Source organism: Macrotis lagotis, chromosome 7, assembly GCF_037893015.1.
Source record: "Macrotis lagotis isolate mMagLag1 chromosome 7, bilby.v1.9.chrom.fasta, whole genome shotgun sequence".
NCBI lineage: Eukaryota > Metazoa > Chordata > Mammalia > Peramelemorphia > Peramelidae > Macrotis > Macrotis lagotis.
In genome coordinates, this window is record NC_133664.1 from 170314261 (window position 1) to 170342188 (window position 27928).

Below are 27928 nucleotides of genomic sequence, written 5' to 3' on the forward strand. Positions count from 1 at the left end.
TTTTTAAAAATGCAGTATTCTGGAACAGATGAAGATTAATTTTTTCAACAGTTACTGAGACCTGACAATAAATGATATGTAATATGGAGACATATGCTCAACTAAAGTACGCACTAGGACCCTGAAAGAAGTCATGATATACATTTTTCACATAGTTTAACAAAAAAAAAGCAATTGTTATTAATGGCAAGCTTTTCTATCTTGCACTATTTGCTGATGATATTGTATGATTGATTTAATCATCCACCAGTGATTGAAGAAGGAAAAACATGGATGAAAAATGATTATTTTCCAGCCTATAAAATGCAAATGTACAGTCATCTAATCTGTCCATTATAATCCATAGCTCTCTCTCTCTCCTTTTCATTTCCTTATGTCTCTGACTTTCTTCCTGTCTACTTGTCTGTTTCTCTTTAAAGAGATATAGATATAGATACATTGATATGTGGCACAGTGGATAGAGTGCAGTATCTGAAGGCTCATCCTCCTGAATTCAAATGTGACCAACTAGCTTTCTGACCATGGACAAGTCATTTAACTCTGCTTACCTCAGTTTCTCATCCATAAAATGAGTTGGAGATGAAATGACAAGCCACTCCAGTGTCTTTACCAAGAAAATCTCAAATGTGGTCATGAAGAGTCAAACATGACTGAAAATTACTCTCATTCTCTCTCTCTCTTTCTCTCTCTCTCTCTCTCTCTCTCATATATATATAATATATACATATATGTATATATAGCATACATACATACATATCCATCCATATGTATATGAATATAAAGTTAAGTCTACATATGAATATATGAGATCATGTGGCATAGTGGACACAGAATTGAATTCAGAATAAGAAAGAATTGAGTTCAAATCCTGCTTCTAATGAATTCCAGCTGGTCCTCATACATATATATATATATATATATATATATATATGTATGTATGTATATGTATATATATGTATATATATACATATATATATATCCAGTGTGTAAACATATATTAGTATATATATATATATATATACACACACATACATACACATATATGTTTGTGTTCCTACCTACATTACCTACATATATAACATATATTAAAATACTAAGCCTGTAAATGCATATATATTTATAGAGCTGTGTTGCTACGGAGGAACTATTCATATGTGCACATATTTATATGAGGTGGATTTTGTTTTGGGGGGTGGGCTTTTTATTTTTTTGTTTGTTTTGAGTTGTTTTGTGTGCATACACATAGCAGATAGAATATCAAACTTGAAGCCAGGAATATCTGAATTGAATACTTCTCTGTTCCCTCTCTGAAACTGTTGTATGGCTAATCTGCATTAATGAAGGGAATTTCCATACTAAAACTTCTCTACACTACTAAAACTCAATTCCCACCCCTCTCCAGTAAAATGACCTTCTGTGATTCCCTCTGGCTCAAAAAAAAAATCTGTGATCATTTTATCCTATAGCAATATGTATATTGCTCAGACTGCCACCTGGCGAATAGTATTCACTTATTCAAGGACCAAAAATTAAGTAGGAAGAAGTAATCAAACTTAACCTCATTTAGAGAATGTTGCAGTGTTCTCAGTGATCCCAAACTGTTTGCTGTCACACACACACATGAAATCTTAAAATCAGCGTACTCATAAAATTTGTGACTGCTAATCACTAATAATGGAAGAATCAAAATTATCAGTAACCCAAAGGTAATGAAGAGTAAACTTAAGTAGGCTGCAGCATTTGAGAAATATCATACGTGGCATCAACATCAAGAGCATAAATGAACAGAGGAGGTGAGCAGTCATGTAGTAAGAATAGGAGAAAACAGATGGACAGCCCACATGCTGAATTAGTACCATAGAGCTATTAAAAGAACCACAGGGATAGCCTTGATCCAGTTCATTGGCTACATCCTCTATCAAGAATTTATGGAAAGTCATATATATATATAAGAATCACTTCATATGAGAAGACATGAAAAGAAGGGCTGAAATCAGTTTAGGACACTCATTTTGACAAATTCACAAATTCATCCAAATGTCAAAGTATTCTTTCATTTATGTCTTTCCCTGGTTTTCAGTACTGATATGAGGTGATTGATTTATTCATCTCACCTCCCTTGAAGTGATAAAATACCAAATTTCTCTCTCAGGGCAGACAGGTCCTTTGAGCTTTAGTGACACTGGATAATAGTTTTGTTCAGACACCCCCAGATAGTTAAAACTTCTTTTATTATAAAAAGGTGAAACAAGTCTGACATTCCAGAAGGAGAAACTACCTAGAGGGAAACAAGAGACCTTGTCTTCATCCTTGACCAGTTCTTCTCTTTCTTCAAACATTTTTTACCAGAATTGGACTTGAGAGCTCTTAAGGGTCCAGAATATTTTAGACCTACCATCTTCCTATCAGTGTCTTATCAATGCCATCAGACTAGCTGATTGGCAGTATATGCAGCAGAAATCAGACAGATGAACAAAAATTAACCATCCTTAAGGGGAAATTCTTGAGCATCTCACAAATGAGAGAAAAAGACTTTCAGCAACTAGGAGCTCCTAAGTTTGAGTCCACTTTTCCTTTAACTCTCTTTTTACTTTGGGAGAGTATATCACAGACTTTTGAGGGAATACTTTCTACCAACTTTTCTAATTGTAAAATTCATAGTTTGAGCTACTACCCACATAGTAGGCCACACAGTCAAATACAAACCCACCCCCCATTTCTGATATTGTAGTATCACTTCCAGTAAGAGATAATTATGAAAGTAGAATTTTTTTTCCTTTTAGTACCAAGGTTAATTTGTTCCTTAATTAATCGACATTTGGTCATGCCTTTATTTGGAGGATACACTGCAAAAGACAATGGGTCTATGTCAGGTTCATTGTTCAGAGTACAAGAAAGGTTCATTCCATTATGGAATAAAGCCACTCCATTGCTGTCAGACTCAGTGCTCTGTAGTACCCAAGCACAGTGAAGATGAGAATGAACTCAATGGTACAGTCACTTCTGAGAAATCATTGTGTTTAATACTTTAATTATAGATTAATAGGGAAAGTAATTGAAATCAGAACCCCAGTGTTTTAGTAATATTGTGAACTATGTTACATTTTAGTGATTAAAAGCCCTCCTCAAAACACAATTAAATGTGTACCTTGTTGGTTTGTTTCAAACAATATGTCCATGGCTCAATATTTCAGTAGGGAAAGAGCTTATATTTTATAGTTTGTAGTAATCAGAATCTACTCATTATATACTCTAAGTGTGTCTGCTTTTTGTTCATATACAGATGAATTTAGCCAAAAATATGAAATATTTTCCCAATAGTGGTTCTTTGAGACAGGATTTCTTAAAATCTTACCATCATACTATAAAGAAATACTGATGCTCCAGGCAGTAAATATATCACTGAGACTCAGAACATTAATGTTGCGATGTCATTTTTGACATTGCCACCTGGCATATTATGAAAGTCTCCAATATGAGTTACAAAGTCCAAATTCTTTCCAGATATTTGACTTTATATGACAATAGTAAGAAATACAAGGAGTAAAAGAAAAATAAAACAGTAGCATCTTCTAAAATGACATTCCATGGAAAAAATCCTGCCCAGTGAACATGACATGTTCTCTAGCTGGCATGATATATTGCATTACTTGCTGTCATGTAACAGAACTTACTGTAAGGCATGTCTTACAGGGATTGGCTGGTTCTTTCTGGGCACAATAACTAAAATTTGGGTTGGTGTTTTCATTGCATTGTAGCACATAACAGGCAATTAAGCTCACTACAAGAATTGCTTTCATATAAGTGACAAAACAGATGTAGTCCTCATTTGACAAATTCAGGTTCCTAGAACATATTTGAGTTTGCCATTTGAAGAAAAGCTTAAGTAAGCATAATGCTTAGATATAAATGATCACCTTTTCATTAATTTCAACTATGATTACTACTTAATTAAACCATGACTTGCATTTCTATTTTAGAGATCTTCTTTAACCTCCCATCTATTGTGCTTCCAGAAACTGAAAAGTTCTTACAATCCATCAGTAAAGAGATATTTCTCATTAGCAACAGGAAAAGAAGTTTCCAAATACCATTTACATTTATTTTTTTGAAACTGTAATTTTTTTCTTTTGTTTTATTTGCATGAAAGAGGTTTTTCCCCCCTTAAACCATGCAGACTTGAAATCTGTCAGAGAAATATTCTGAGTTAGTTAGTCAAGTACCTTCTGATTGAGTTATCCTCTCTAGCTCCCAGAACTTCCTTCTGGAAACATCTTTTTCTGAAATAGCAAAACCCAAGAATTCTATATAGCCCTTGAAGAGAAGGAATGTGTCAAAGGGTTAGGTGTAGAAAAGGATGGAAGCACAAGAAAATTGAATACTTTACTACTTGACTCTTATCTCTTCTTTTTAAAAAAAGTTTCCTTCCTTCAAATCCTTCATAAACTCACTTGAGCCTAGTCCCACTCCCTCAAGCTCTTACCTGCCTACTGTCTAGACTGAAGGTAGATCTGATAATCTACTAGATGATAAAGATATTTTAATTCCTACCAAAATCATAACTTCCTTGTTGCCCCTGAAATGAGGCTAGTTAGGCATCCCTCAATGGGTCTGGATAAGGAAGCCTTATTGAGAAGGTGTAGACAAGATGCATGAAAGAAAAAGCCTTCTTGAAATTTTAAGTGTTAATTCAAAAAGAACAAGAGGTTTTTGCTAAGGGACAATGACCTGATTCTTCATTTCAGAGTGACAGTATGTAATGGGAACAGCATTAGACTTGGAGTCAGAAGATATGAGTTTGAATTGAGACTGATAACTTAAAACCTAAATGGGAAAAATATTTAACATTATTAAAACTCAATTTCTTTGAGTGGGAATAATTATACTTAGATAATACAACTCAGGGGATTTTGGTGAGAGGATCAAGTGAGATAATGCACATAAGGTATTTTGTCAACACCTTATAAATGTCTGTGGTTGCAGGTACATGTTGAAATATACCAAACAAGGAAAAAGTCACACTGCTAATATATATACATGAAAATATTAAGCAAAGTCTAAATATTAGCCATTGGTCAAGAAAACATTAGTTGTCCCTGTGTCAAGGAGTTAACAACTTAAAGGAGCCAATGGAAAAATATGCATTCAATAGAAAAGGGTGAGGAAAGGCATGAATTAAAAAGTTGTATACTCTGAGTGGTAGAGTGAACCAGGAAAATCTGGAAATGCTTAAAAGAAGAGATAAGCTTATAATTATGATTGTATATCATCTTTTTAAGAAGTTTTATTAATAAATATATTTTAATATCAATCAATAAACATTTATTGTGTACTGTGTGCTGTGTCAGGAATACAAAATTATGGCAAAATACAGTTTATCTCTTCTCAGAATCCAAAGTCTAATGGGGGAAATAACATGCAATAAATACAAGCAAGATACAACCAGAACAAGGGGAAAGGAAGTTGAATGAAGAAGGGTTAGAGAAGTTTTCCTCAAAAACTTGTCCTTGCATATTTAAACAAGAATTAAAGAAAATCATAAGTGAATAAAATGAATTAGCAAAAATAAATAAAAACTCCCAAATAAAACAAAAAACAATAATCACAGTGATTTCATAGATTTTCTTTGCAGTCATGTCTTTCTGTTATTTACAGATTATTAAAAAACAAGAAGTCTGTTATTAACTTTGTCATTAACCAATGCCATCTGTTGTATTTACCATTCATTTCCCGGCTGTTTGATGCTATCTTCATTATCCTAGTGGTAATGAGGAAATACTGTGTTTTTTTGGTTCTGCCTTTTCCACTCAGTATCACTTTATGTATCTTCCTATGTTTCTTTATGTTCTTTTTAGGGTTGTTGAATCAAAGAATATGAACATTTTTGTAACCTTTATTGTAAATTCCTTATCACTTTCTGTAACAATCAAATTAATTCAAAGCTATCACAGCATTGAATTACTATTCTAATTTTCCCATATCTTTTCTGATAATGAATTTTTCTTTTATATAATCTTTAATGGGAATCTCAGCATTACTTTAATTCACATTTCTCTTATTATTAATAATTTAGGCATTTTTTTCAAATAGTTTTCCATAATTTTTATTTCTTCTTTTTTAAAACAGCCTGCTGATATTTTTGACCATTTATTCATTAGAAAAGAGTTGATAATGTTATATATGTATCAGTTCTGAACAGATTTTGGACATTCAATTTTTATTAAATGTTTGATGTAAAGATTTGACTATTCAGAATAATCTCATTATTCCATATGCAATACCTTTATTTTCAGAAGTCTTTAGAAAAGTTTATATAAAGTAAATGATATATTTTTAACCTATGACCTAAGGCAAGATTTGGCAAACTACATTCTGTAGGCTAAATTTGATCTTCTGCCTAGTTTCATTTAGGTCAAGAGCTAAGAATGGTTTTTCAAAATTTAAAAGCCATTCTTGGTTTTTAGACTGTACTAAAATAGGTGGCAGAGCAGATTTGGTTTGCCAGTCCTCAGCTTGGAATATGTTAAGATTATAGAATTTCATTTTTCTGTTTTCCAAGAATTTTGGATAATGAAACCCAAAAGTGGAAAATGTTACCTAACCATTGTTTTTGAAACTTTCAACACTAAGGGATTCTCAACTGCTAATTTTGAGACAAAACACATTGTTGGGAGCTAATTCCCCCCTGAGAATAAGGAGTGAAGTTCTGGAGCTAGGATTGGGTTAGGTTAGGATTGGGCATGAGGATCTTCAGAGGTTACATAGGTCCTATCTGTACAAATCTCTATGAATCTCTAAAGTGAAAATTGGCTCACATATTGTTCCTTTTACCTTTGGATATATTTTTCTGAGATGCTAAGAGAATCTCAAGAGAACTCTGAATTCCCACTATTCTTAGCACAGAAATTATAATTCAATTGTCTCTCACCCTATGCTAACTTATGCTTAATATAAGACCTACTTTGCAAATTTTACCACATTATGAAAAATACCAGAACATTTGTGAAGTATATATTTGTTGTCCAACTGTGGCACAGAGGATAGAGCACCGGCCCTGCAGTCAGGAGGACCTGAGTTCAAATCCGGCCTCCGACACTTAATAATTACCTAGCTGTGTGACCTTGGGCAAGTCATTTAGCCCCATCATCTTGTAAAAAACAAAACAAAAAGAAATATGCATATACATGTATATTTGGTTTTTGCAAGGCAATGGGATTAAGTGACTTGCCTAAGGTCACACAGCTAGGTAATTATTAAGTGTCCCAGGCCAGATTTGAACTCAGGTCCTCCTGACTCCAGGGCAGGTGCTCTATCCACTGTGCCACCTAGCTGCCATATAAGCTAAGTGTGTTACAAATATTATCTCATTTGATCATCATAAAAACTCTGGGAGGTAGGTGAAGGTTTTCAAGTAAAGGAGGGATAATCATCTGTCAGGTAGAATATAGCAATGTTCATTTGTTAGATTCTCAGAGTTTGTATTCTACAATACCATAGGCAGAATCCCTTCTACAACATTTCCATCTCCATGCCTTTGTATTCACTGGCCCCTATATTTGCAATTTATCTCCTATCTTTTAGAATCTCTATTGTGCTTCCAGACACATTTCAAGAGTCAGCTTCTATATGGGGCCCCTTATCTATGTTCTTTTGCTCACATACAACAAATTCATTTTGCAACTATTTGTAGATTCCTTTGCATGTCCATTTTAGTTCTCAAAATAAAATCCAAGCATCTTTGGAGCAGGGACTATTTAATTCATGTCCCTGTTACCCCAATGCCCAGCACTTATCAGACAATTGAAGCTTATTAAATTCTTAGGGATTGATCAATTATTCTTTGAATTGGTTTTGCTTAAAAACTTACCAGAATAGAGAGTTCTTACAGAATAGGTCATGCATTTCTGAGCAGCTCTTATTGTTACAAAATTCTTCCTTAGATCCAACCAAAACCTGTCTCCCACCCATTCCACCCCCTGGAATTACCAAAGGCAAAATAATTTTCATCACTCTTTACATGATAGAGTGTAAATTTCTTAAATGTATGGGTCATTTCATTTTGTCTTTGAATTTCCAATATCTAGCACACTAGAACTGGGGATACAAGTTTATTTTTTAAAATTTAACTATACTCAGTTTCTAAAATCATGTGTCATTCTTTTCATTTTCTTTCTTTCTTTCTTTATGGCAATAGGATTAAGAGTGACTTGCCCAAGGTCACACAGCTAGGCAATTATTAAGTGTCTGAGGTTGGATTTGATCTCAGGTCCTCTTGACTCCAGGGCTGGTGCTCTGTGCCACCTGTGCCACCATCTGTTATTAGTTTTGGTTCCCTGATTCTCCTTAATTCATTTCACATCAGTTCATTACATTCCTGTACCACAACTTGTTCAGTCACTCCTCAATGATTCTTATTAAAAATTGCTAAAACAGGGGGCAGCTAGGTGGTGCAATGTATAGAGCACCATTCTGGAGTCAGGAGTACCTGAGTTCAAATCCGGCCTCAGACACTTAATAATTACCTAGCTGTGTGGCCTTGGGCAAGCCACTTAACCCTGTTGTCTAGCAAAAACTAAAATAAAAAAAATTGCTAAAACCAATATTTTAGTATATATGAGTATCTTGTCAGGGCATCTTGTTTGATTCCAAAAGAATTTTTTTAAAGCCCAGTATAGGAATTATCATCCCTTACTTTAATAATGAGTAAGGTGAAATTTGGAAAGATTAAGGAATTTGGTTTAAGATTACACCATACTATGATGTAAAACTATTATTCAATATTCTAACTCTTAGTCTGAGTGTGAACAGCTACATATTCTTATACTCTTCTCCTTTTAATAAAGCCTAAGATTGCATTAGCTTTTTAACTGCCATACTATAATATAAGCTCATATTAAACTGGTGAATGAGTAAAGCCCTCCAGGCCTTTTTGATATGAGTGGCTGTCAAGCCAGGTTTCCCCTCTGTACTGATGTAATTGATTTTTCTAACCTAAATGTAGGACTTTATATCATCTATCTCAAATTACATCTTATTAGTTGTAATATAATCTTACTTCTCAAGATCTTTGACTCTTCATTCAGTCATCCATTATTATTAGTTGTCCATATCATATATACAGAAAAATTTGGCATGTTCTGTCTTTCATCCAAGTCACTGAACTAAAATTTTGACTATACCAGAGTCCTTTTGTTTGTCACTACAGACCTCCTTCCAGAATGGTATTGATCCTTTAATTAACAATCTTTAGGTGTAATTGTTCAACTAGTTAGAAATCCATATAAAAATCTATGTTTATCCACTGTATTATTCATTCATTCAATAATAAAATATTGAATTCCTACCATATTCAAGGTACTGCACTAGGCTCTGGGGATACAATAATGGAATCAGTCATGGTATCTGCCCTCAAGGAACTTATAAACTAATTTTGTTAAAAAGATAATGCATGTGCTTAGATTGCTATAATACAAATTTGAATATACCAACGACAAAGGAAAAGGTCAAATAGAATGCTATGATTAATTCAGTAATAGAGAGAAATTTTCAGAAGAGAACTGGAGGGATCAGGATAGGTTTCTGCTTACTTACACAAAGGTATAAAAGGGGATATATTTTTGACCAAGAAAGCCTTTACCTAGATAGTCTTCCATATTTCTAGCATGCCATAACAAAGAGTCAAAACTTCAAACTGCACTTTTGAAAGACTGTCAAACTTTGACTTATCTGTAAGTTCCTTGTCATGTCACCAAAGCTTTTCCAAGTAAATAGCAACTAACATTTAGAGCTTTCTATGGTTACACTTGTAGCACAAGACCAATTAGCCCACTCTGAGATAAATCAAGATCTCTCTAAACCCCAGTGTCCATAAGAAAAATATGCTTCATGAGAGATATCATGAGCAAGACCTTGTGTCAGATATTTTTGTTGAAATCCATCGTATTATATCCATCATGTACCAGAGTAATAATATCATCAAGAAGAAAAGGAGGGTAATTTCAAGATTGATTCTTAATGTACCACGCTCATTCTCAATGATTCTTTTCTAAATATTCACAAACCATATATTCAAATTAGCAAGCAATCATTTAGTGTACCATAGTTTCCAAATTTTACCTCCTCCATTTTGAAACTTAAGATGGAGATTAACTAACTTAGTGGCACAGTAGATAGAATGCTGAGTTTGTAGTCAGAAAGATGACTTTAAAGTCCTCCTCAGACCTTACTAGCTGAATGGCCTCAAGCAAGACATTTAATGTCTTTCAGTTTCTTTAAATGTAAAATGAGAGGGTTAGATTTGATACTTCTGTAATTTCTTACAACTCTAAATGTGTGACCTGTGATCATATGACTCTATGATCCTCTGTGACCTGAGTTCTAGTTCAAGATCTACCACTAGTCAACTAAACTATGATCCCGGACAAGGAACTTTCCTTCAGGGCCTCAGTTTCCAAATCTGTAAAAGAGAGGTTATGATTTAATGATTTCTAAGATCACTCTAGCTCTGAAATTCTATATTTCCTTAAATATAAAGGAAGAATTTCTGTAATGAGATCTATAAGTTCTTTAAGTATCAAGGAACGCAATTCATCCAGACCTGAAACCTAGACTTCATGTGAAGTGACAATGTCATTGAATGATCCCTATTTCAAACCTTTTAAAAAAAAAAAAAAGCAGACACTTTTTTTTAAAAAAGGTTATTTTTGATCTTTTTTTAAATATTGTGTAGGATAAAAAAAAAACTTGCCCAAAGTCATGCAAATAGTTACCATCAAAAGTAACATGATATAGTGAAAAAGTAAACTATTCTCAAAGTCACAAAAATCAGGGTTTAAGTCATAGTTCTGACATCAACTGGTTATATGACTGTCTAGCAAGTTACCAATTTATTAATCTTTGAGGTTCTAAGACTTTAATATACAGAGATGGCTGACTTTCACTGGTAGAGGGAGTTTCCTTTTCTGGGAGTTCCTCAGTAAAATTCACAGTCCAGTCTATCACTTAGATCAGCTGTGTCCAATTTGGGGCCTGTGGGTAAGGGCCCAATCATGCAGTACCCATGTCCTTTATTGTTGTACTGGTTGGTGGTGTGGATTGCATTGTATTAATGAATGTGTATTGAATTCTGTATGCAGTCCTTGGTGGGATTTTGTTGGAGGTTGCAAGCCAGAAGAGCCAAAAGGTTGGATACCCTGCCTTAGATATTTAGATGATTATTTAAAACAGAAGTTCTTACCCTTTTTTGTGTGTGTATCATTGACCTTTCTGTAGGTTGCTAAAGACTATGGCTTCTTTCTCAAAAATATGTTTTAAATGAAAAAAGATAAAATACAGAGGATTCCCCCCAAAAAATTATATTTTTAAGAGGGTTTTATTTTTATTTTTTCCAATTTTTTTGATATTTTTACCCTATGGTGGTAAACAATCAGATATAGGTTATATATGTGCAGTTATATAAAACATTTCCATATTAGTCATTTTGAGAAAGAAAAGTCAAATAAAAGAAAAACTGAAAGAAAGAAAATGACAAATAGCATTCTTGAGTCTGTATTCAATCAATATTGGTTCTTTTTCTGAAGGCGTATAATAGGCTTCCTCTTTAGTCCTTTGGGATTGTCTTGGATCATTGTATTGCTGAGAACAGCTAAGTCATTCATATGATGAAATATTCTCATCAAACCATATTTTTAAAGTTCACAGACCCCAGATTCAGAACTTCTGATTTCGAGTTTTGGAGGCTTTCATATGAATATTTACCTCTTGACTTATAATGCCACATTACTCACCAGCCTCTTCAGATAGGTCACACTCCCTACAATCACTAAAGGTCTCATCTTGAGCCTTATCCCTCCAAATCACAGTCCTAACTGTGCAATTCCATTTTACCTCTTTTCGGTGGTGCCACAATTACATTTCCATTCTCCAAATGTAAAGTTTCTTTCTTTTTCTTGAGTTATATTCATTCCTTTAAAAAAATGTACTTCCAAGAGAGGTAATAGGCATCATTTGACCCATGGCATCTTCTTCAATCTTACTGAAGCTCATTTTTCTTCACCCATTTCCTGTGGAGAGGATATTCTTTTTTTTTTAAATACTGACATCATTCTGTCCATAGCTCATTGTTTGTTAGGGTCTGTCTTGTTTGTAAATTGTTCCTGGCCATCTGAGACAGGCAGACAGGAAGCAGCAGGAGTCTTTGAGTCCACTGAAAAGAAAGAAGGCATTTGCTTATTATAGTCCTCCTAACTTCTGAGAAAGATTTTTCATTGCACATCATAGATAAGAAAAGCAAGGATTACTCTCTTCCAGAACATTTCAGTATTACTCTGAAGAGGGGTTCTTAATTTGCATAGCCAAGGAGTCATGGCTTTCATGGAGTCTAGGAATTTTCCTGATATTTGCTAACTGTATTTCAATATGTTGTTTTTCTTTGTAACCTTATATGTTTTATTTTATGCATTTAAAAACATTATTTTGAGAAAAAAGTCTATAGACTTCAACAGACTGACTGCCTAAGAAGTTCATGACACACAAAAGACTCTCTAGGAAAACCAAGTCCCCAAAGAAAATTTTGATACATAGGCCCAGTAATACCTAATAATTCAATACTCATATCAACCTAGGAATTAAGGAAATCCTTAAGAGATCATAAAGACAAAGGAATCCAATTATTCCAACTATGTCTCAGGAATACATTATTGAGCACCTTTCTGAGGAAGTTCTTACACCATACTGCTCCCACAAAAAGATAAATATTACAAGAAGATAAATATTCATACTATGCCTCTAGAATTCATCATAAATAGTTTATTAGGTTCCTATTGAGTCAGCCACTAAGGCTTCAAAGACAAAGCTATCTGCCCTCAAAGAGTTTCCTTTCTAAAGGAAGACGCAGCAGACACTAATCCAGACATCACACATGCTTTAGTGGAAGTAGGTTGAGAGAAGAATTAGCATTGGGGAATCCAGGAAAGGCTTTACACAGAATGGAAGTAATGGATTTGTACTATCTGCAAGTTTCTGTCCATATTATGTAACTGGACAATACAAACATTAAGTGCTTACTCTCAGCATTCCATTTTTCTGAAGCTGAGGCCAGGACTTGGAACTTGGAACTTAAACCTGGGTTCAAATACTGTTTCTTATACTAAGTAATTGTTTGATCCTAGGAAAATTACTTCTTACACTGAGTTTCCATTTCCTTATCTTTATAATGAAAATAAATAAGTATACTAGAGGTTGGATGAGAAAAATCACATAAAATAATGTACTTAAGTATACCATATAAATATTAACTGAGAAAAAAACAAGGCATAATAATTACAGAAGTGATCTGAAAGCCAAGAATACTTAGAATGGAGTCTTACCTCTCATGGATTCTAGTATTATGACCTTGAGCAAGTCACTTAATCATCCTATGTCCTATTCAATCAAGCAAGCAAGCAATAATAAACAATTATGAAGTATCTATATTACACAGGCCCTGGGATTACAAAAAGAAATTAAAAATAGTACCTGCCCTCAAGGAGTTACTAAATAGCACCTCTCCTCTCTATACATAGCAGAGAAAATGCCAAACTACATTAGGAATGGGAGCTTGCATATCAATGAAATGTTCCATCTCTAGTCCCTATCTCTGTGCTTTTAATAGTTAGCTATCATGCAACTTGGTGGGTTGAGATGAATCTGTAACTAACATTATTTCTGGAACTGTACTAACCTAAAAAAAAAGGGGATCAGGGGTATAAAAAGGCCCTGCCCTCCCTTTCCCCATGTGCCTTCCTGAATGCATTACCTCAACAAGAAGACTGTGTAATTTGCCAATGGCCTCAGAAAGAAGTTGAGTTCTACATTTGCTTTATAGCAAGTGACAGGTGTCCAGCTGTTCCATTTGTGTTTAGCTGACAGGTACCAGCACATGTAAAAGATATAGACCATGTTTATAGAGGCTTGGGGCTCTTGTGAATGTTGGTTTTTAGCAGCAGGACAGATCTCCTAGCACATGCTGAGTTTGGGCTTAGTTGCTGGTTTCTTTTGCCAGATCAGATGATGATTAATCAGGAGTCAGATGTCAGCTGTCTGATGTTACTTATGCTCTCACTAACAGCTGCCTGTTTCAAACTGTGCCTCCTACATCACAAATGCAAACCTGGAGCTGGCAATTTTCAGAAGAAAAATTTCAAAGTGCTCAGCGAGTCCAGAAATAGCCAATGTAACTTCTGATTAGAGTTAACTTTGTGCTTTATATAATTTCTCTAAAACTGAAAATGTACAAAAGATTTACAAAATATTAGAGTCAATCCTAGTTCAAAATGTAAATCATCTGCACATCACTTCTGTGCCTGTTTTTAATCTTGTACACATATGTAGAAATATTTTATCATAAGCATGTAAAATGCTTTTGGGGCATTGCTTTCTCCTTTTATTTGTGTTCTACCTTAAACTCTCACAAGGATGAGTAAATCCCAAGTCTGAAAGTTTGAATTAACTCAGCTTAACACTCTTTTTTGAAGAAAGCTATTGGTGAGCAATTTCTTTTCTCACGAGGTTTTTCAATACCTCCTTGTTCTGCCCTTAATCAGAAATGCCATACAAATAGCATTTTCAGGCTTCCTTTTCCATTAAGAAAGGGAATAAAAAAGCAGGAAAGTAAGAACACTTAAGAAAAAATTAGACAAGCTTTTTGGATCTTTAAGAAAAGTTTGAAGTTAAGGTTTTTTTGAGGGACAAAAAGAATTCCAGTTGATTTTTGCCTAACCTAGATATCAGATGTCCATGTGGCTTGCCATTCTAAAATAAAACTTTTTTTAAGAGGATTCCTTTTTTGGGAAGAGAGGAGGAAGTGAGATTTCCCTGAGATTCCATATTCACTTCAGTCAAGTGGTCCTAAAGTTTCGGCTAATTCCCCGAGAATTATTTGTATGATTGGATCCTCCAGAAACTACCAAAAAAACCCACCAGTATCACAGTATAATTGTGTCAAGATGGTCAATAATAATTTTTAAACCATCCCACAACAACATAAAATTTTAATGTTATTGGATTATATATATATATATATATATATATATATTTATATATAGTCCAAATATATATATATATATAGTGCTACATGAGATGAAATGTGACAATGGAAAGATCAGAACCGTGGCACTTGAGTCATTTGGAATAATAGGTTTGGAAAGAACTTGAGAAAACATGGCTCTGCTTCTTCCTAGCTTTATGACCACATGCACTTATACACTTGGAGGCTTTGCTTCCTCATATGTAAAATGAAGATATTAATAATAATAATAACTATATGTTATTTTAAAGTTTACAAATATTAAAGTTTACATATATTATCTCATTTAATAACAATTTTAATATATATAAATTATCTATGGCTCAACACTGAAGTGAGGAAAGTGCTTTGTAAGCATCACAATGAGAAGACTATTGACTTTGGAGGCAGAGAATATAGGTTTGAATCCTGACTATACCATTTACTACGACAATGATCAAGGGCAAGATCCCTACCATCCTCTTTTAAAATGACATTGAGGAGGCCTCCTTCCAAGTGGGGGAGGCTGAGGTTGAGGGGTCACTTGAGCTAAGGAGTTCCAAGTTATAGTCTGATAAGCCAATCAGATGGCCACCCATTTCCATTACCATTCTGTACCACAAGACTGACTGAGAAGGAATAAATAAGTTTAAAATAGAAATGGAACAAGTTGGGATGGGGGGGTGAAGTTGAGATGGTGTAATATAGGCAACAACCCACTTGAACTTTCTCAATATTCCTCTCCAAATGACTTTAAAATAATGTCTAAATCAAATATTATAGCAGCAAAGTCAACAAAAGGTTGTGCTGAGATATTTTTTCAGCCTAATACAATGTAGGAAGTCAGTAGGAGAAGTATATGACAACAGGGGTGGTACCTGGTCCAGAGTTCATGGACTACAGCAGCAAAATCAGTTGGAAAAATGGTTTAAAAGAGATCACAGGTGACCCTTTTCTAGTACTCTGTCACTAGTATTGCTGTTCTGGTTCACAGTCCCAGGATAGAAAGGACTGCTATCACTAATGGTTATAAAAGAGCAAGAGAACTCATCACAGTTCCAAAACAGAGAAAAGTACTAGCACTTGTAACTGCAGGGGAGCAGGGACCCTTCATGGGGGCAAAGAGAGCACCAAAGCACAGTGACTACATGTCTCTTTGGAAGTACTGAAAACTTGCAGATCCCCAGAACTGTCTCTGAAAACAGCAGCACAAAAAAATGCCTAAAGCTTGGGATAGTTCCTCCCCAACCCCAGGTGAGCAGAGCAGAACTCTATAGTTCAAAGGCACAGTAATAGCAATACTCTATGATGTGCAACCAAGAATGACTTAACTATTCTCAGCAATGAAAAGATCCAAGACATTTCTAAGGGACTTATGAGGGAAAATACTATCCAGCTCCAGAGAAAGATCTAATAGAATCTGAATGCAGATAAGGCATACTGTTTTATGCCTCCCCCCCACACTTTTTGATTGTTTTCACAACTAATATGGAAATATGTTTTACATGACTACTCATGTATAACCTATATCAAACTGCCTGACTTCTCAAAGAGGTGGGAGGAGAAAGAGAGAGAGTTTGGAATATAAAACTTTTTTAAAGAAATATTAAAATTTATTTTTAGATATAATTGGGGGAAATATTTAACTTCTTAAAAAAGAGAATTAACAGTTTAGTAAAAGAGGTAGAAAAATAAGCAAAGAAAATAACATTTTAAAAAATAGAACTGGTCTAAAGGTAAAAGAGGCAGAAAAATTCACTGAAGGAAAGAACTCCTTACAAAATAGGCCAAATGGAAAACTATGTACAAAAATTCACTGAAGAAAAAACTCCTTAAAATGAAGAATTGGGGCAGTTAGATGGCTCAGTGGATAGAGTACTGGCCCTGGAGTCAGGAGGACCTAAGTTCAAATGCAGCCTCAGACATTTAAACATTACCTAGTTCTGTAACCATAGGCAAATCACTTAATTCCATTGCCTTGGAAAAAAAAAAAAAAAAAAAAAAAGCAGAATTTACCAAATGGTAAAAGAAGTTCAAAAGTTCACTAAAGAAACTTATTCCTTAAAAGGCAAATGGAAACTGATAACTCCATTAGACATCAATAAACAATAAGACAAAGTCAAACAAATGAAAAATAGAAGATATGAAATTATTTCATCAGAAAAACAACTGTCCTAGAAAATAGATTGAGGAGAGATAATTTAAGAATTCTTATTATTAAGCCATGATTAAAAAAATGAGCCTTGACTCCATATTTCAAAAAATTTTCAAGAAAAGATCTTAGATCTAGAAGATAAAATAGAAATTGAAAGAATCTAGTGATCACCTCCTGAAAGATATCCCCAAATGAAAATTTCCAGGAATATTATAATCAAATTTAAGAGCTCCCAGGTCAAGGAGAAAAATGTTGCAAGTAGTCAGAAAGAAACAATTCATATACTGTGGAGTCATAGTCAAGATCACACAAAATTTAGCAGCTTCCAGGTAAAAGAAGCAGAGAACTCAGAATATGAGATCTTGGAAGGTAAAGGAGCTAGGATTCCAACCAAGAATTTTCTACCCAACAAAACTGAGTCTTAATCCTTTAGGAGAGAACATTTATATTCAATGAAATTCATAACTCTCAAGCCTGATGAACCAAAGGTGAATAGAAAATTTAACATTCAAGCACCAGACTCAAGGGAAACATAAGATAAACATGTAAGAGAAAGCATAAAAGATGTTTAAACTGCTACATTCCTACATGGGAAGCTGATATTTGTAAATAGTAAGAACTTTACTATTATTAGGGCAGGTAGGAGGGCATAAGTGTGAGTAAATTATGTTGGGATAATCACCCCCCAAAATGAAAGAATAAGAAAGAAACAAGCACTGGGAAAAGGGAAAGGGAGAAATAGAATGGAGAAATTTTTCTCCATTTCTCCATTTCTCAAAAAAAGGCATGCAAGGAATAGCTTTTATGGGGGGGATATTGGAATGGCAAGAAGTACCTGAACCTCATTCTCATTGGAACTGGTTCAAAGAGAGAATACACACACACACACACACACACACACACACACACACACACACACACACACACAATCTGATACAATTGGAAATAGGAGAGCAAGATAAATAGAAGAAAATAGGATGGGGGAAAATACACAGTTCATAATCATGACTGAATGTGAAATGGATGATGAATTCACCCATAAAATGGAAATGGATAAAAAAAATTGTATTAGAAACCAAAATCCAACTATATGTTATTTACGAGAGACACTTTTGAAACAGAAAGACATGCAGACTTAAAGCTTCAGCTGAAGTTAAAAAAGACAGGGGAAACTACATTTTATTCTAAGGTACCATAGTCAATGAATAATATCAAAAATTTCTAAGGCAAGATTTTCTATTAAAGCCCCATTTTTCATATATACAAATTTATAAGAATAAGAGGCATTCCCCAATTGATAAATGGCCAAAGCATATCAGCAGGCAGATTTTAGAAAAAAGAAATTAAAGTTATCTAGAGTCGTGAAAAAATGTTTTAAATCATCATTCATTAAATAAGTGCAAATTAAAACTGAGGAACCACCTCATTCCCATCAGAAATGATAAGTGCTGAAGGGATTGAGCAAAAATAGGTATACTAATAAACTGTTGGTGGAGTTATGAATTTGTTGAATCATTCTGAAGAACAATTTGGATCTATACCCAAAGGACTATAAACTGTATATCTTTTGACCCAGCAATAACACTACTAGGTCTGTACCACAAGAAGATGAAAGAAAAAGGAGAAAAATCTATGTGTGCAACAATTCTTATAGCAGTTTTTCTATGGTGGAAAAGAACTGGATATTTAGGGAATACTTGACTGAACAAATTGTGATATATGATTATTATTGAGTCTTATTGTGATATAAGAAATTATGAGGGAGGGTTGATCAGGGAAAAAGAAGACCCATATGAAATGTTGAAAAGTAAAGGAAGAAGAATTAGGAGATGATTATGCATAGTAACAGCATGTTCTAATGATGATGATGAACTGTGAAAGACTTGCTACTCTGATCAATATGAAAATCCAAGACAATTCCAAAGGACTCATGGTGAAAAATTATTATTCATTTCCAGAGAGAGAGAACTGATAAACATTGAGTGAAAATTGAAGAATAAGGGGTGGCTAGGTTGAGCAGTGGATAGAGCACCCGGCCTTGGAGTCAGGAGTACCTGAGTTCAAATCTGGCCTCAGACACTTAATAATTATCTAGCTGTATGACCCTGAACAAGCCACTTAACCCCATTACCTTGAAAAATCTAAAAAAAAAGTCGAAGAATAACTGTCTAGTTTTTTTGTTATTGTTGCTTTTTGTGATATGACTAATATAGAGGCATGTTTTGCACAAGTTCATATATATAAAATTTATGTCATTTTGTTTGTCTTCTCACTGGGTGGGGGGAGGAATGGGAGAGAGGGAGAGAATTTGGAACTCAAAGTTTAAAGAGAAAAAGAATGTTTAAAAAAATTTAAATTTTAAAAAAGAAATGGAGCAAATTTTTCCGGGCCAACCACTAGTAGGATTAGGTCCATGACTTAGAGATACTTGGGCTTGCCCTCAAAAAAAAATCATAATCATAATAAATATATAAATTTAACTATTTTCTAACAAAAATAAAATAAATAAAATGAATGAACTAGACTAGATGATCTGTAAGGTTCCCTGCACATCAAAATTTATTATTAAAGCTTTCAATGTATGAGATATTGTTATCCTTATCTTATTCTTATTTTCATTATCATTATTATTTTATATAAAACAGGTGGCAAACCTGCTAAGGCTCTTCCAGATTCCCCAGATAAGCTACGCATCCACCAGTGCCAAACTTAGCGACAAGTCACGCTATGATTACTTTGCCAGGACTGTGCCTCCAGATTTCTATCAGGCTAAGGCCATGGCTGAGATCTTACGTTTCTTCAACTGGACTTATGTGTCAACCGTGGCCTCAGAAGGTGACTATGGTGAGACAGGAATTGAGGCCTTCGAGCAGGAGGCTCGTCTACGCAACATCTGCATTGCCACCTCTGAAAAGGTAGGCAGATCCAACATCCGAAAGTCCTATGACAGTGTCATCCGGGAGCTGCTCCAAAAGCCCAATGCTCGAGTAGTGGTCCTCTTTATGAGGAGTGATGACTCCCGGGAGCTGATTGCTGCAGCAAGCCGCTTCAATGCTTCCTTCACATGGATCGCCAGCGATGGGTGGGGTGCCCAGGAGAGCATCATCAAGGGCAATGAGCATGTAGCCTATGGAGCTATCACCTTAGAACTCGCTTCCCATCCCATCCGTGAGTTTGACCGTTACTTCCAGAGCCTCAATCCTTACAACAATCACCGAAATCCCTGGTTTAGAGATTTCTGGGAACAGAAGTTCCAATGCAGCCTACAGGGCAAAAGGTCACATCGAAGGGCCTGTGACAAGCATCTAACTATTGATAGTACTAATTATGAGCAGGAGTCCAAGATCATGTTTGTGGTGAATGCTGTCTATGCCATGGCCCATGCTCTACACAAGATGCAGAGGACCCTTTGCCCAAACACCACCAAGCTCTGTGAAGCCATGAAGATTCTAGATGGGAAAAAGTTGTACACAGACTACTTGCTAAAAATCAATTTCACAGGTAAATATGTAACTTTAATTCCTCCTTGTTGGTGAATTTTCTAGGATGTTTTAAGCCTAAGTTTCTTGATCTAGGTTACATGAGTTATTTTTTTTAATATTTATATGTGATTATAATCCTATGTATTTTATTTGATGCCTTTTTTAAAAACCTATTCTGATAAGGGGCCCATAGGTTTCATCAAACTGCTAAGGAGGTTTCATCAGACTGGAGGAGAAAGTGAGACTGGTGACAGGCATGTATGGCATCATCTCCCTGATATCATGGTCTTTTTTGACAAAATGAAGAACAAATATTAGTTGTAGTAGTAGTAATAGTAGTAGTAGTAGTAGTAGTAGTATACCTAACAAGACATTCCCTTATGATGATGATGTTTGTTCCTTCATTCTTGAAGATGACATCAGGGAGGTGATGCCATGACAAGCACATAAATTGGATTTGAGTGAGGCGGGGGTGCTCTGGATCCATTAACCAGATATGAATTGGGATAACTGGAGATGGCCCTGGATGTGAGGCAGTCAGGGTCAAGTGACTTGCACACAGCTAGTAAGAGGCAAGTGTCTGAGGTCAGATTCAAACTGCCCTCCTGACTCCAAGGTCAGTGCTTTATCCACTGTGCCACCTAGCTGCCCCAGATAGATATACTAGGTAATAACCCAAGATCGACCTGTGCTTTTCCTGCAGCTCCCTCTTAAATGTGGGACTCATTATATTTGATCCCCTCTTGAACACTGACCTCAGGATATTACACTGGACATTTAATCTTATTGACTCCTCCAGGTGAATCTCTGAATAATGTGGATATAAAAAACTCAGATATCCCTTAAGGAAAATTTGAGTCAAAGAATCTCCTAACTTCCACAGTGGGTGGAGGTGGGGGGGGGGGAGAATCACATTCTTTTCTGGACTAATTAGGAAAAGAGTGAAAGGGAGAGAGACCCAGATCATAGTGCTATATAGGCATTTTGTTTCTCCTATTGTGTAATTTCCATATATGCATGCAAATAGGTGACAAGATACTGCTCAGTGAATAGATTGAGCTGAGGCTTTGTTTCTGTTTTGTAGCAATCTTGAAAAAACCTGAAACTTGGAGATAGATCAAAGCCATTCAAATGTGCTTACCTGCAGAGTCTCAAGGTGGCATTTGCTTATAAGGAAGTTATTTCTAAATATGGTAATTCAAGTCTTTAGTATAGTCCCAAAGAGATAAAAAAAAAAACTTGAAACTCCTTATCTTTCTTCCATATTCATGTCAAAGGTGCTTCCTTTGAATATTGACACTCAAATCAAAATCATTTAAAGATAGATATGATTACTACTCACCAAAATATTACAATCATCAAATAATGGCATTAGACTGAAATGCAAATCATTTTGCATGTTATTGGAGAGCTATCCTAGCCTGAATAGTTTTCATAAAATGCCTTCCATTCAAAGATACAGAAAGTCATGTTCTCAGATCACTGAGAAAAAGGAAGAAGTAACATGTAATCTTCTAGAAAGCATTGACTTGGATGCCAATGTTGTACTGAGAGCTACAAGAGTTTCAATACTTGCTTGTTAGACTTGCTTTTAGGCTCCTAGATACAGACCCAGAGAGTACCTCAAAGAACATCTAGTTCAATCACTTCATTTCACAGATGAGGAACCTGGGACTCAAGAAAGTTAAATGACTCCCTTAAATTCATACAAGTAGTAAGTATTATTTGTGGGATTTGAACTCAGGTCCTCTAAATCTAGATCACTTCTTTCATTACATACATGAACACACACATACACACACACACACAGACACACAGAGCACTGAAAATGGGTTGTCAGTAATAATCCTGAAAGATTACCTTATGTATCACTGTGTGTCATAAAAACATAATAAATTTTTAAAAAGGGGATATATTTGTAATTTATTAGTTACTGTTATTTAGGTATTACAGTGGTAGAAGGCTAGACCTAAAATTAGGAAGTCATTTAAGTTCCCAGTCTGGTCTTAGAGTCTTACTAGCTTTAGGACCCTAGGCATGTCACTTAACCTCTTGTGGTCAGAGTTCCTTCATTTGTAAAATGAGAATAATAATAATTGTTACCTAGGGTTATTGTGAGGACCAAATGAGAGGATATTCATAAATCTTAAGGTAATATATAAAATCTAATTATTATTATTGTTTTGTTATTACTATTTTTGTTATTAAATAGCTTCAGTAGAATTCCCACTGTCATAAGAAATTAGAACAGACTAATTTAGAAGAGGAAATAAAGTTGAATGTTCTTAGCTTGTTCTACTCTAAACAAACATTTTTATGTGCACACTGCATTTTATTCACGTACTATCCATTTATATTTCTAAAAATACACATGATTTTTTTCTTTATATATTTTTTTTTCATTTTGAGGTCACTTGCCCATTCCTCCTAACTCATTCATTCTTTCTTTCATTCTTTCCATTTCTTTCCTTCCTTTTCCCACCCTTTCCTTGTTCTCTGTCTCTGGTACTCTTGAAACAGAGCTGTTGTTTTGCACATGAACATAGCATTTCCCAGTTCACCACCCTCACTGGCCAAGTCAAGGCAAGAAGAATATCATGAACTAGACAATAAAGTTAATTGTTGTTCTGTAAGCCTCCATGATGCTGTTATGGGCTTCAGTCCTATAATTCAGCTGGTTACAGAGATTTGATTCCAGTGATCCTACTTTGTGATGTCATTTTCCATTTGTGCAACACCACTAGTTACTCCCCCTTTCTGCAGAGATTTAGCACAAGAAGAAATGAACTTAAACTACAGAAAGGGAAAAGGTGTGTTTGGGGGAGGGGAGGGGTTGAAACTCCTAGCGAGAATATTTTCTTAGTGATAAAGGGTAAGCAATGGAATAAATTGCTAAGATTTGTTGTGGAAATAACTAAACACATAAATATCTTTTAAAACAGTATAAAAAAGGCCAAGTATATAATGGAAGGAAAGAAAGGACATTAGAAGAAAAGAATAAAAATATGAGCTGATTGTGTTTGCAAGAATAAGGAAATGTGAATGTTTTATGAAATTTATATTTGATTCTGAGGAATGAATTGCAATTATATTACACAAATTCATTTCATCATTTTAGGAACATAGAATCTCCACAAGACTGTAAGATCCTAAGATATCAAGAATGTGCTAAAGCCAGAAAAAAATAGACTCTGTATGGTGCTAGACACATCCATGGTAGACACTCAAATGTTTGTGAAAATGAGTTGGGGGGAAAAAATCTAATCCAGTCACAAATTCCACATGTTAACCCTGAGACTTTCTTTGAAATGAAAAAGAGCTTCTTTCCATAATCTTCAGCTCATCTATTTGATACGGCAAAGTTTTATTGTAATTGTCTTTTGTTTTTGTGGGTTGATCAATCAACAAACATTTATTAAGCACTTAAGCTTTGTGTTATAGAAGATTTTCTCATTTATTATGTTTTAATTTTAAGGTCAAAAAAAAAAAAAACTCTCTCACTTCTACTAACCATCTCCCTCATTTGGAAATCCAGAAATACAAATTTTCTTTGACAAATGTGTAGTCAAACAAAATCAAGTTATGAGATCAACAATGTCTTTCCCAAATTATAACTCCATCTGCACTCAGACTTCATCATCTATCTATTCAGCAGGGGTATCATTTCATCATGAATCCTTTGGAATCATTGCTGGTCATTGAATGATCAGAGTTCCTAAATCTTCCATAGATATTTGTCTTTATAATATTGATTTCAGCATAGAAATTATGTGTGAAAACACAGATTTACAAAAATTAACAACTTTCAAAAAACTCCATCTTATAAGACAATTTCCACAAATAGCAAACTTCCTAGTTAAATTTAAAATATTATTTCATTTGTAAGAATTCAATTTGCATATACATTTTCAGTTGCATTAAGAAAAGTTCAGGAACATATCAAGTACAAAAAGCGAAATACACTTGCAGTTCGTGATTTCTCTCAAATTCCTAGTTCTTAGAGATATTCCTCTTTGTCATGTTCCATCATTACATCTGAAATCAAATTCTTTTCTTTTTTATACCAGTATTCTGTGTGCCTTTGAAATACTAATATTTCTGGGAATTCCATGCCAAAATAATTGAATGGACAAGATCCATCCATGGGTCAACAATCTCAAAGCATATATTTTCAGGGATTTTATTTTATAATTCTGGCCTGGGAACCTCCCCCTTTCCCAATTTCATTGGGATCTTTCCAAATATCAGAATTTGGAAATAGAGTAGAAACAGTCTTCTATCCATAATTTCAGTGCCCAATATGGACTTTTTGACTTAAGAGAAAAGAAAAAAAAATTATTTTGTAATCACCAACCTTACTTAGTCCCAGAGGTGAGGTAAGCAAATGTACTCCTTTCTCTTCTCTGGAGAGATAGATAGAAATTGAATATACTGTCAGATTCAAATGATATATTGCTTAGTATCTTAGTATCTTAGAACTTTACCTTTTCTTTTTCTTTTCTTTTATATTCTTTATTATCAGAGCTATTTCTCTGGGTAGGAAAAGGGTGAGGCATATATCTGGAAATGAAAGTGTCTTAAAACAAAAAATGTTCATAAAAATTAAATGAATAAAATGACAGTCATCAAAGTTCAAAAATAAATATTAAATTTAAATTGTTTTTTGTTTTATATGGTTTTTAAGGCAATTAAGCAATAGGATGAATTCATTTGATTACTTAATTATTAGATATTAAACTAATTATGTAATTTTAGTTCTCTATTTTCATATATGTATATATATTACATATATATATACATATATATATATATATATATATATATATATATAAAACCCTATATACTATGTTGAACAGTATTCCTAGGAAATAAATAAATAAATTAGTATTTTGTATCTCTGCTTATCCAGTCATGCAGTGCTGGATATTAAAGTGATTTATGTCTTACCTACCTAAATAGCAAGCTCAGTGAAGGCAAGAACCAGGGTTTATCTTAAATTTATGTCCTCCTTCCCACCCAATTCTTCAATGCTTAGCATAAAGCTTTGTACATAGTAGGTATTCAATAAATATTTGTTGAATTAATTAATTAGCTAAATGGATAGCACAGAAAGGTAAGATGGTATATGAGGGATAAAGGACTAGAGGTGGAATATAGAAGCAAATCTCATCTCTCTTACTTAATCTCTCTAATCCTTAATTTCCTTGTTTTTAAAATGAGGATAATAATATCTGGAATATCTATCTCACTGGTATCTTAATAGGTTAGTTTGAGATAATATAACTTTAATATGTAAATGTCCATTATTATTGCTATCTTTTATATAGTATTTTTTGGTTTTCAAAGACCTTTATAGATATTATCTCATTTTTGTCTCCACAACCAACCTAGAGGTCCCTGCTATGAATTAGCCCCATATTATAGGAGAGGAACTTGAGGCAGATAGAAGTTAATGTGATTTGTCCGGTCCACTTTATAGAGGAGAAAACTAAACAGTGAATAAATGACCTGTTCAAGATCACACAATTGCTAAGAGTCTGAGGCCAAATTTGTACATAGGTCTTCCTGACGCCAATTCTGACACACTCTCTCTCTCTGCTGTAATACCTAAATACCTTATAGCACAGACTTATAGAATGGATAGGTCTTAAAGGTCAGCTAATCCAACACCTGTTGGATTTTACAATACAATCTGTATTTTACAGATAAGAAATAGAATAGGTTAACTTTAAAATCCTCAATTTGCAGATAGAGAACTGAGTTACTATGTGAGCTACTCAAGATGTCACAACCAGAAAATATCATATGATCTTTCAAAGGGAAGAAGCAAGGACTCCCTGCTACTGAGAAATATGGTTTCCTGAGAATCTCAAAGTGCTTTAAAGGCCTAGTAAATAGGGATAGATACTTCTTGGATGGGGAAAACCAAGCTGTGAAAATGAGAGAGGACTACTAAAGATCACACAATCAATCAGTGACAGAGCAAGAGAATATGCACACATACTCAGTCCTGAGTGGGAAGGACTGAGTCAAAGCTTCCCAAGTTGACAGCTCTCTCTACCTTCTCTACATGGTAGAGCCAGCATCCTACCTCAAAAGTCCCTCTATCACTTCAATGTTCCTTCAACAAAATACAAAAGAGAATCTTCCATTTTTACTGTTTAGTCATTTCTGTGGAATTCTACTTTTCATTTGGGGTTTTCTTGACAAAGATACTAAAGTGCTTTGCCATATGCTTTTCCAGTTTATTTTATAGATGAGTAAACTAAGGTAAACATGGTAAGTGACTTGCCCAGGGTCACACAGGTAATGACTAAACCCAGATTTGAACTCAGAAAGATAAGTCTTCTTGACTTTAGGCTTGTTACTTTATCCATTTGCACCATCTACTAGTTCAGACAGGCTTGGGCACATCTGCTGTGAGGCAAAGAAAAATCTCCTTTATATACACATACATACTTGGTACCACTGTCAAATATCAATCAGGTCATTAGATTGAACAACTGTGGCATCTCTTACATTTATGTTCATGACTGTTCCCAACATCCAGGAAGAAAGAGAAAATATTCATGGATAGATTCACAAATCATTGGGGCTGACATGGACTTTTAGGGATCTCTAAGACAACTTGCTCATTGCTTAGATAAATCATTCAACAAACATTTGCAAAGAATCTAAATTGTGTCATGCATTTTACTGGTAGATTGGGATACAAAGACAAAAATAAGCCATTCTCTCTAACAGTGATTTGTTCGAAGTCACGTAGCAACATCCCTCCAACACAAATCCTCAAAGAGGTTCTTTTCTGGTTTGGTTTGTAGCCATAGAAGGAAGGCAGCCCAACAAGAGCATTCTTTTTCCTTTTTTTTTTTTCTCCTGGGCTATGGCACTCCTCCACAGAACATATTTCAGCTGGCCCCATCCAGCATGTCTGCACTCTTGAAAAGCATGCAGCTTACCCAAGGCACAGCAAGGAAGCCAAGATGGTAAGAGCATATTTAGATGAATGAACTTTGAAGTTGCTGAAAGAGCAAATAGCCCTTGATCTTGTTTCCTCCTCTTGAACTTTTTGTAGTTCCCACAAATGCCCAGAAAAGTTTTCCAGTTCTGCTGATCAAAAACTCACCAAATGTAAAGACAAATGTTCTCTTTTTTTTTCTTTGCCTTTCTCTTTGGACAGCTCCCTAGGGCTTATAATGAGAAGCCTCAGCCTTTATATGAGCATCCTAAATGATGTAACCTGTTTGT

At 34.6% G+C, this 27928-nt stretch overlaps 1 protein-coding gene across 1 annotated transcript in view; it reads left to right on the top strand.

Moving 5' to 3' along the window:
- Window positions 1-27928, top strand: part of GRM3 (glutamate metabotropic receptor 3) — a 114378-nt gene that overhangs the window by 9297 nt on the left and 77153 nt on the right. The window contains exon 2 of the mRNA XM_074195167.1: window positions 19844-20699. Coding sequence (XP_074051268.1) covers window positions 19844-20699 — 856 coding nt within the window. The remainder of the gene's footprint in view (window positions 1-19843; window positions 20700-27928) is intronic.